The sequence below is a fragment of the Mastomys coucha genome, unplaced genomic scaffold, assembly GCF_008632895.1.
Source record: "Mastomys coucha isolate ucsf_1 unplaced genomic scaffold, UCSF_Mcou_1 pScaffold18, whole genome shotgun sequence".
Lineage (NCBI taxonomy): Eukaryota > Metazoa > Chordata > Mammalia > Rodentia > Muridae > Mastomys > Mastomys coucha.
In genome coordinates, this window is record NW_022196900.1 from 9,612,686 (window position 1) to 9,623,874 (window position 11,189).

Below are 11,189 nucleotides of genomic sequence, written 5' to 3' on the forward strand. Positions count from 1 at the left end.
GGCAGGAGACTGACTTTCCTTGAAGTTTACGCCTCAGATACCGCCTTCACACAAAGTGTGCGTGGCAAGAACTCTTGAGTTTATTCCTCCTTTTAAACTACAATTATATCTCCTTTAACCAACATGCCCCACTCATGAGTCATTCCAGTTTCTATAAAGATCATCTTCAGCCCAGCGGTGGTAGTGCATGCCTTTAATCCCAGTACTTGGGAGGCAGAGGCAGGTGGATTTCTGAGTGCAAGGCCAGTCTGGTCTACAGAGTGAGTTCCAGGACAGCCAAGGCAACACAGAGAAACCCTGTCTTGAAAAAACAAACAAAAAACAACAACAAAAATACCTTCCTTGCTACTTCTATGAGCTCAACATTTTTTGACTTCACAAATGCCTATGCCATGAGACAGTACATTTGTGTTCCTCCGTCTCTGGGATTTACCACAGTCTAATCTTCATTTCCACATTTTGGATTTCTCTATAGAATAATCTCTCTTCTTCACCTCCCTCTAACTCTATATTAATCTCTCAGTCTCAGTTTAATGCTACTCTGGGGAAGGATTCTGTCACATCTCCAACTCTTGGTACCTCAGGGTCTGTTCGACGTTTGGCCCCTCTGCTAAGGCTGCAGGGCAGAGACTGCGTATGTCTTGTCCACCTCTGAGTCTTCCCTGCTTCACATGACTGCCTGGCATGTCATGGGCCAATGCTAATGATGAATGCAGCGACTGTCACCATGCTCCCTGCCCCGATCCTGCACTCATCATTGTTGAAGTCACCACTGCCAAAGTTCCTCTGTATCCTATCACTGCTTTTCTGTGCTGAGAGGAATAGTCCAGGATGTGCGGTTTCACCTTTGCATCTCTCTTAATTGGGAATCCAGGCTGTTAAGTCCAACTGTACTGACCTTGCGGCCAGCTCCCTTGGCCATTAGATTTTAGGCAGTCATTATCAACTGGGAGCCAAGAAGAAATTTACATCTCCTGATTTAATTCATGCTCACTTGTGCAATACAAGATGAGGTTTATATGTTCATTTATGTGTAAGGACACATGTACATGTATGAGCACGGGGCCCAGTTGTAACACTCAAGTATGCATGCATGCATGTACACTTTTCTCAGAGGCAATCTGATATATACTCATTCCTTACATATGTACATACAGAGTAAAATGGCATATGCTTGGCACTTATGCATATGTACAGAAGCAAGCTGATATACTCCTTACATATGCATGCATACAGGCAAATGACATATGCTCAATACATATGTATACATACAGAGGCAAGCTGACATACTTAAACACATTCAATGGCAAAACAGAGTTATTTAGTTACATTTGATTCACTCTAATTCCTAGTTCCTTGCTGTCTCTTTCAGGGTTGTGGGCTCAACGGATGCCATTTCTAGGCTTTGGATAAAAACTAAACTCTGTCACTCCTTCCATTCCCTACCCCTTTCTCTCTTCTTCTCCTTCGCCTCAGACTCTCTCTCTCTTTCTGTCTCTCTGTGCTTCTCTCTGTCTGTCTCTGTCTCTCTCTCTGTGCCTCTCTGTCTCTGTCTCTCTCTCTGTGCCTCTGTCTGTCTCTGTCTGTGTCTCTCTGTCTCTCTCTGTGCCTCTCTGTCTTTGTCTCCGTCTCCGTCTCTCCTCTTGCTATGTATCCTGGGCTGACCTTGAATTTACTCTGTATCCCAGGCTGTCTCAGAACTCTCTTTCTCCTCTAGCTTTTGCCTCTCGAGCCCTGGGATTAGAAGTGTGTACCATACTGCTCAGCTTGTCTTTCTCCCTGGCCCACCTGGTTATTTGTCTCGGCTTTATTTCCTAACAGCTTGGCTGCCTCTGCTAGTCACCAGACTGCCCTCTTACATATTTCTCTAGTAGGCAACCAGCCCAGATGAGCTCTCTTAACTGTTAACTCTTTGGGGTTTGACTCAGAGTATAGACTATAGAATAAGACAAACCAGGTTCTTTCCCTGCTTTATACTGTGTGGACTTGGGCAAATTCTTTACCCCTTCTGAGACTGTTTTCCTATCTTCAGAACAAAGATGACCCTGGTGCCTTGCTTGGGTTTTGCACAGTACTATACAAGATAATACACACAGAGCTCTTAGCTTAGGGAATAACCATAGCTTAGTTACTAACAGTTACTGATATCTGTCATGTAGTTACTATGCAATTTCTACTTCTAGCCAATTACTTGGTGAGGATGTGTGATGCACAAAGCATGGTTCTAAGTACTCTGTACACATCAGTTCATTTTGTCCTCAGCGCAACTCTGTGAAGTAGATAGGAATGGAACCGAGTAGGCTAAGGAACTGACACAGAACAGCTAAGTAACCTGCCCAGGCGTCATAGAACTAGCAGAGCTAAGGGCAAACCCAGATGGCTTGGATCCAGAGTGTACACTCTTTAATTAGCACATTGGAACTGCTACTTCCACTTATGTCTGTCTGGTTGTTTTTTCTAGAGAAGCCATTTTTTGGGCACCATCCTTCGTTAGCTAAAACCATTGGGGAAATCTGTGAATCGCAGCTGACATTTTCTGTTTGCTGAAAGATATAGAGATTAAAAAACACCTCACCTCTGTATCTAGAGAGGTGCCGAACAATTGGGTGACAGGAAGACCTGTAGGAAGACCTAGTGGTGTCTCCTCCCTCTCTACCCTCTCACAGAGTGTTTGGGTGAGGTGGCTTTCAGACTGACAGAGCTACAGCTGGGAGGCTCATCTCCTTAGGTTGGAATTAGGCTAGCTCTCTGGATTCCTATAGCACCTTTTCTTCAGATGTCTGCAAATGCCTCCCTGGTCCCCGTTCTCCATGTACATAATTGAGGATCGCTAGAGGGATATGGGTAATAATAATAGCACCTTCCACTAGAGTCTGTACCAGAGTATTCAAAAGATCCCCCGCATCATGCCATCAAAGAAGCCTAGCAAAATCTTTTGACATCCTTGTCTGTGCCAAGGATGGCTTGTGTAATATCTTACGGTGGCTACAGTTTGAAATGTTAAAAATAGGTTGATTCTGGGGCTATAACCCTAGGCCTGGATCACGCTGGGAATGTGCTTTATCTCTGAGCTACACACCAAGCTCCCAGCTGCAGTCATATTTTTTTTTTAAAAAAGTATATTAATCATACATATAAGAGGATCTTCATTTAATATTTCCACACATGCATACGGTGTATTAGTGATAGCCAACCACCGTTCTTGACCCTCCCCTGGGTGCAAGGGTGCAAGGGTGCTCCCTTCTAAACCTCTAGTTATCACTACTTCTACTTAAAGGTCCCTGTGTTTAAGTATCCAGGTACGGGGGAGCACACGAGGCGCTTATTCTGTGTCTTGCTTATTTCGCTTTGCTTTTTGTCCCCCAGCTCCAACTATCTGTTGCAAGTGTGAGTGCCTCATCTGTCTTTAAGGCTGACTAGCATTCCATTGAACACATAGATGCTTTCTTGATCCATTCATCTGAATGGCACCCAGCGTGAGCAGGCCTCTTAGTTGTTGCTAGGAGTCTGGTTGCCATCCTGATGGTGCCAATCTTTTACTCCATCCTGTATCAGAACATGATGCTTTCCTCCTCCGGGTTTGTGGTGTGGTGAGGCTTCAGGGCTAGTGTGGTGGATCAGTCCACTCCACTTACTGTTGTAGCCGCAGGTACTGAACCTTATGAGGACTTTGCTTCCTTGTGAAATGGAAGCCACACTAACAGGTGTGAGGGGGATTAGTGACCACAGATACAAGGTGTCCCACATCCTCTAGGATGCAAGGCGTCTCCAGGGATCTGTACTTATCTCCATTTCTTCACCCAACCATTTTATTACAATCTGGTTTTCCCTACTCGACTACAAGGGCCACGAAGGGCAGCAGCTGTTTCTCCATTGCTGCTTCTCTGTACCCAGAGCAGAACCTCAACCATAGTAGATTGTTAGGAAATACTGCTGACTCAATGAACTGGTCTTTTCAACAGTGGCTGACATTCAAATCTCTAACAGGGCCGGGCAGTGGTGGCGCACACCTTTGATCCCAGCACTTGGGAGGCAGAGGCAGCCAGATTTCTGAGTTCGAGGCCAGCCTGGTCTACAGAGTGAGTTCCAGGACAGTCAGAGCTATACAGAGAATCCCTGTCTGGAAAAATCAAACCAAACCAACCAATCAACCAACCAACCAAACAACCCCCCCCCCCCCAAAAAAAAAACCCCAAACCCAAAACAGATCTCTAATAGGCCCTTTGCTTGTCTGGAACTTCCCCCTTTATCTGGCTCCTCCACTCTCCTTATGAAGTCTTGTCTGCCTCCTCTTCATACCATTTGCTAGTAATGCTGCAATTGTATTTTTATATTATGTTAACCGTGTTATCAATATTTGACACTAAACTTCCTTAGGACAGAGACATTGGATTGGTATGGACTAGGAGCCTTTCAGTCCAGATTTACTAAACAATATTTTTCACTTTCCCCTTTTTAAAAAGACTCCCCCATCCTTTCTCTAGAAAGTGGGGTCTAGACTCTCAAATTGGATTATAGGCCAATTTTGGGGTATTCCCATGTTCTTCCATAAATCACCCCTCTCCCTGTTTCTCACTCAAGCATTGTGATTGTCTCCTTCCAGGGCCAATTAGTCAGCCCCAAGGTGTCTCATTAGGTTTATCAGGACTTCATTATTCAGCTAGGGCAGCCAGCAGGAGGTCCAGAAAAGCCAGGATTTTGGCAGGCCTGGGAGTCTGGGAGAGGATTTGCCATTTTCTTTGCCCCCACCCCAACAACGTTTATATTTAGTATTTATCACATTGTGTTGTAACTGTTAATTTTTGGATGTCTCCCCACCCCCATACAGCAAGGACAGGATTATCTCTTGCCCCAAGAGGCTGCTGTGGTGCCTAGCCAGCAAGGAGTGCTCACAAAGCTTTCCTGAAGAAATGACTGCTCTCCGTGAGTTACCCTTTATTACTGAGGCCGAAAACCAACTTATAGAGAAGGCACTACCTTTGGCTTAAACAATAACAACAAGGAAAAAACCCTGAGTGCTACCCCTCCCAATCTTTTTGTTTAAGTTACTTTAAAGGTTTTCTCTTACTTGGAGCTGAAAATATTCTTTTAAATCATAAAAAATGGTAGTGACACGCAGGGTCTCTGATAGGTTTTTGTACAAAAATATCCATTCCATGTCTGGGCTAACTTCTGTACGTGTGTGTGTGTGTGTGTGTGTGTGTGTGGTCAGAGGCTTCTAGTATCTCCCCCATTGGCTAGCTATACATTATTTTTATTTTTAAAATTATGATGTATCATTATTATTTTGTGGGTGGTGGTGGTAGTGTGTGTGTATGCTTATACCACAAGCACTTTTGACACCTAGCCCCAGACTTCCCTACTTTTTGATTTTGGGGTCTTGTTTGAGGGAACTGGCCTTAGCTGGTGGGATGTTATTAGATGTGACAAGCAGCAGGAGGAAGCTGCCTGCACAACCTTCAACACTGACAAGTCCTCCGGGAAGCGTCTGCTCTGGTACCAGAGGCCCAGCATTAATTCTGGTGGAGTGACCCAGAGTTCAGCCTGTGCACAAGAACCAAGCCCTGCTGGGTCTGCAGTTGAAGCAGAGCCATTCAGCCAGGGCTACCCTAGATCAGCCAATCCTAGCACAGACCCTGGTAAGACCTATGAAGAAAGATTGTCTAATGGTGCCGACATTTTATGGTTGTTTGTTAAGGAGCAATAGTTGATTGATCAAGGTTAGGTCAGGGGTTTCTAACCTTGGCAGTGCATCTGAGTTATTTAGAGAACTTTAAAAGAAATAGATACTAAAACTTCCTCCAGACTGTCTGGAGCAGTTTTCAGAAATCTACATTCCTTTTAAACTCTCTGGGTGGATTTTACATAGGAGCGCCACATCCTTTTGTTATCTGTTATTTGGGAATCACAAATACTAACAAGTATGATAGGGCTTCTATGTAACCTCTAAAATCTTTTTCTTTCTTTGACCATACAATAAAATTAAAAAAGAAATCCTTTCTAACACCATAGGACTAAAGTCAGAGAGATCCTTTCTCCCTGGAATGAAGTCCCCTCAGAGGGGACTTTCTCCAAATCTTTTCCAACGTGAAAGATTTGGAGAAATCCATCTCGACTTTTTTCTTACCTGATCTGAAAAAAGATCCAGAGGAGAATTGTGATTCATGACCTAGGGTTATTTGCTTTCAGTTTAAATAAGGTTGAGCCCTCTTTGTATTTTTGCCTGGGCCACGATTAGCAGGCAAATGGAAACTTAAGGCAGGATACTGGGGCGGGGAGTGTGAAGACACTGTTCATGGAAGAAGTATCCGGAGCATCAAGCTTTAGCAGAGAGGCTGCTGGGAGTCTCACCTCAGAAGGAGGTCTCTGCTGTAGCTGAGCAGGAAGGGGCTGGGTCACTCTTGGTTCAGGGCATCAGGGAGTGCCAGGCTAACAGCTCAGAGGTTGAAGGCAAACCATAAATGGTATTAGAGGTGTAGATCTATTCAGAGAAAAAGCACGACAGAAGTACAACTTAACAACAACAACAACAACACCACACACACACACACACACACACACACACATTTTTTCTGAGACAGGGTTTCTCTGTATAGCCCTGGTTGTCCTGGACCAGGCTGGCCTCCAACTCAGAAATCCACCTGCCTCTGCACCCCAAGTGCTGGGATTAAAGGTGTGTGCCACCACTGCCCAGCAGCAAATAGTTTTTAAAATTATGACCATAAAACCCTTTCACTGAAAAAAATTCAACAGAAAGACATGCCGGGCAAGTACCTATTACCCACAATCCTCTTCTCCAGAGTCAGTGGTAATATAAACAGGGTACAGCAGTCTTGTTCTTTCTTTGGGTTGGTACATATGTATATTTTAGAAAAGCAAGATTTTCTTTTCTTTAAAGGTTATTTATTAATGTGTACCTATATGAGTATATGTGCTTTAAATGTGCTTTATACCCCCTGGATCTGGAGTCATAGGTAGTCGGGCATCACCTGAGGTGGCTGCTGAGAACCAAAGCCAGGAAGAACTCAATCGCTGAACCATCTCTCCAGTTCCCAGCACTTTCTTATGTACACTCACTAGTATCCCTGTTCCTATACTATTAATAATTAACCTAATTATTATCAAAAGCTGTACACAAAGATAATCGTACTTCAGTCCCCACTGATGATCACCCGGGCCATATTTTACTGTTACACAAAAGCTGTGATGAACATCTTACTTCACTCATTGTTGTGTCTTGTTCAACCATCTTTAAAGCATAAGTTCCAATATTGGTATTGTTAGGAAAACAAATTGTTTTTTCTTCATATTTAGGTTGCCCCTACCTCTAAAATGTATATAAATGAATAGGGCTAAGTTCGTCAATCTTTCTAACTCTTCAATAATCATCCAAAGGGGTAACTTTTTGGTTTAAATATCTTTCCCTTTATTGCCTGTGACTTTAAATATTTTTTTGGAAATAAATTTGTAATGTATATGGGTGTTTTGTTTGATGCATATCTGTACCACATGCCTACACTGCCCTTTGAGGCCAGAAGAGAGTCTCGGATCCTTTGGACCTGTATTTACAGATGGTTGTGAGCTGCTGTGGAAATCCAGCCTGAGACCTCTGAAAAGCAGCCTGTGCTCTCAGCTGCTGGGCTATCTCTTGCTAGTCTTCAAACCTTTCTCGTGTATCCCTTGCCTGAACTTTTCCTGCTTTCCAGTTTCCTTGTCTTTACTTCTATGTTCAGTGTTTGTCTTGTATTTAGATTGTAGTTTTCTTCGAGTGGCCTTTTTGCATATTTCTTAATTTTACAATGAAATTCCTTCTGAAGTGGGCAACATAACAGACTGAACAAAGCAGAAAACTGACAAAAATTCGGCCTATGCTCTTATTGCCTGTGTAAAGTTATCATCTAGCAAGGTGAGGACTGCAGAGGAACTGTACTGGGCTCCAGAAAGCTGGAAGACTCTTGGTCCCAACTTCCTGATTGGGGGCAGGCAGAAAACCAGAATGCAAACTCCTTTGTAGGGCTGTGAAATAGAACTGGAGAGGATACAGGCTAAGAGCTTCCTCTAGGCCTTGGATATAGCAAATCCGCTCTAAATCTTTGCTATTATGCGAGGAAAGGATAACGCACTTTAAAGACTCAGCCGAGAGATGTAGTTATCCAGGAACCCGGTGGGGTGAGTCTTGGGGATTAAGCCTTTCCCCCAGAAAAGTGCACAGCTGGAGTGAGAACTCGGTACTAATCCCGATCCTGCCCATTTCTTGGGATACGACTGACCTTGGACAAGTCACCTTTTGCCTTTACCTCCACCTGGAAAACACACGAAAGACCCCCTGAGCTCCTGCAGGGTTAGAAGGCGCGTGGGAAAGGCTCACAAAGGGCTTCTGAGACACTGTCCCGCAGCGCTCTCCAGCATCCTCCGCGCTGTCCGGCCAGCCGGAGGGATCGGCGACCCCGGCCCGCGCCCCCGCCCGCCTCAGGAACAATGGCTCCCCGGGAGGGGCGGAGCTCGGCGCCGGGGGTGTGCGCGGGGCGGGGTCGCCGCTCCCTCCCCGCCCGCGGCTCCGTCACGCGCCCCTCACCGGGCGGGCCGGGGTCTTTGTGACGCGGCGGCGACGGCCGCGCGGACACAAAGGGAAGGCGAGCCTGCGAGCCAGAGGCTGCGTCCGTCCCCGCCCCGCGCCCCCCGCGCGCGCCCCAGCTCCGTGTTCCCCACGCGGCGCGCTCCCCGCCCTCGCGCGCCCGCGCCCCTCGCCCGCGCCGGGGTTCCCCTATCGAGGCTGTCCGGAGCGCGGAGGGCCGGGGCCTGGCGGGGATGCTGCGAGGCTGCCCCGGGCGGCGGCACGGCTGCTAGGAGGCGGCGCGGGGCCGGTGTGCCCGGCCTGCCGCTCCCTGAGCTCCCCGCCGTGCGGCCGCGACAGCATGGGCGCCCAGGCGCCGCTCCGGCTGCCGGCCGCGCCCCCGCTCGCCGTCTGCGGATACACGTCGGTGCTTCTGCTCTTCGCCTTCTGCCTGCCTGGGAGCCGCGCGTCCAACCAGCCCGCGGGCGGTGGCGGAGACTGTCCCGGAGGCAGAGGCAAGAGCATCAACTGCTCAGGTAGGAGCCGCCGGCGCCCGCCTTTCGGGCTCCTCCCTTCCGCTGTTCTGGGCCGAGGAAGGAGCCGGTGGTGGACTAGGGTACTGAGGAGTCCCGGGGGCCGGGCGGAGGGCAGGACGCGAGTTCGCGGTGCGGGCTTGGGGATCTGGGTTGGGGACGGGGAGTGGTCGTGTGTGAGTAGTCCGAGGGTGTCGAGTGGCCGGGGCTAGGGCGGCCCTGCGGCGTGGTGAGCTGGTGAGGTTCCGCGAGACGGAGCAGTGATCCTGGGTGTGCTCGTGGAAACGCGTGTAAAGTGTTGTGAAGCCTCAAGGGAGGGAGGACGGCTAGGTTTCAAGGGGAGTGTGTGTATGTGTGTGCGCGTGTGTGCGTGTGCGTGCGTGTGTGTGTGTGTGTGTGTGTGTGTGTGTGATGGTGAGGAACTGGGGGACTGAAGATAAGGGCCTGTGGACTGACCATGTGTTGGTGGGGAGGTTCTTCCTTAGAGTTCCTGGGTCTCAGAGAGGTTATGCCGGTAAAAGGAAGGAGTGGGTATGTTTGTCCTTTGGGTTCAGGGGTGCAGTGGGGGCCTAATCTGTCCACGGGTCTGTGAATCAGGGCAGCAGGGAGTCCCAAGAGGGCCCAGGAAGTGTTTTGTTGGTTGTGTCTGGACAAAGCCTGAGGCTCAGGTAACCACGCTGGAGTATGTATATAGGGTGAAGAGATAAGTAGTGAACCCAGTTTGACAGAGGGAGGGAGCTAGGGAGTCATCTTGTGTGGGATTTGGGTATGAAAGGTAATTAGGTCTCAGAGAGTGCCCCTGTGTAGCTAGAGTAACCCCGGGTTAATTAAAGTGGTGTAGAAAGAGAGGCAGTGGTGGTGGTGTGTGTTTTGCAGGAGGACCTGGAGATTGGCAGCCAGGGGAGCCAGGGAATAAGTGACCTCTCCCCTCGGTCCAAGGCCGCCTGCCCTCCCACAGCTGTTGGAAACAAAGAGCTTGCTGGGGTTTTAATGGATGGCACAGGGGAGGAGGGGACCAGGCAGTAAAGTTCCCCCATCCTTTCGGAAAGAGTCCCAGAGGAGCCAGGGGATTCAGGCCCTGGGGCAAGGAGAAGCTTCCAGGTTCTATTTGGGGGAGGGTAAGTCTGCTTGCAGCTGGCCCAGCAGACCTAGTGATCATAGGCCAGCTCTTGCTCACTTGGGCTCCTATCACTTCTCAGCCTAGCACTTGCCCTTTTAACTAGGGCGGAAGTGGGGAGGAGGTGTGCATCTGAGAGTCAATGGGAGTCAGCTAGCAGGGCCTGCCAGACAACCTGCGAGTTCTTGAAGGGGCTATGTTTATGGGACAGTGATTTAGGCACAAGAGGGTTTATGCTGGCTTTTTTTTTTTAATGAGAGATTTTGAGAACTGATAAAAATGGCATGTCCATTAAAAGCTTTCCCACTCATAAACTCTCTTCTATTTTTCTAATAGTAATTGGGATGGAATAATGGTTTAGTAAGCCATCACTCTATAAGAAGATAAGCTGTTTGTATATCAGAGTGACTTTTTTGGGTAATGAATAATGGTTACCTTTTGTAGGTGATCACACTGTCAAAATATATTACTGGGTGATGTGTTATGGTTATTGGTGTGTGTGTGTGCGCGAGTGTGTGCATGTGTGTGTTGGGGGTGGAGTTAGCTAACTTTATTTGTCCTTAGCAAAGCATAGCATTTGCTCATGGGTGTTTTTGTATACTCTTTCTGATTCTGTCCTAGTGCATAGGACAAGTGTTCAGAAAGGCCTGGGCACTCACATGGTGTGGGAAGAAAGGGGCTCATCTGGAGGCCACAGCTGTCTTGCTGCAGAGCTGAAATTTGGGTGCAAGTCAGTTGATTTTTCTCAGTTTCTTCAATTAAAACAGATTTAGATTTAATATCTCAGCCTTTCTTTAGAAATATTTGCCACCAATAATGAATGTAAATAAGTTGTACTGTTCAAATGTTTTCAAGGGCCAAGGTATACTTTAATTATATTTTATTTTTATTTTATGTGCTTTACCTGCACATATATATGTGTATATATATATGTGTGTATATATACATATATGTATATATATATGTGTATATATATATATATATA

At 47.2% G+C, this 11,189-nt stretch overlaps 1 protein-coding gene and 1 long non-coding RNA gene across 5 annotated transcripts in view; one reads left to right on the forward strand and one right to left on the reverse strand.

Annotated features, from left to right (window-relative positions):
- The window catches only part of LOC116095997 (tomoregulin-1), a 128,575-nt gene that overhangs the window by 38,924 nt on the left and 78,462 nt on the right, over nucleotides 1–11,189 (forward strand). Inside the window, exon 1 of one of the 4 annotated variants that reach the window (XM_031377369.1) lies at nucleotides 8,586–9,090. The exons of 1 other annotated variant lie outside the window; for it this stretch is intronic. In XM_031377369.1, coding sequence (XP_031233229.1) covers nucleotides 8,916–9,090 — 175 coding nt within the window. In that variant the 5' untranslated portion in view covers nucleotides 8,586–8,915. Of the gene's footprint in view, nucleotides 1–8,585; nucleotides 9,091–11,189 lie in introns of those variants that run through there. 2 more of the 4 variants (XM_031377367.1, XM_031377368.1) reach the window with 2 other exon arrangements.
- Nucleotides 6,156–8,537, reverse strand: LOC116096001. Its single transcript, XR_004120795.1, has 2 exons — nucleotides 8,271–8,537; nucleotides 6,156–6,481 (listed from the first exon to the last, which is right to left on the reverse strand). It is a non-coding gene; the product is annotated as an uncharacterized LOC116096001 (long non-coding RNA).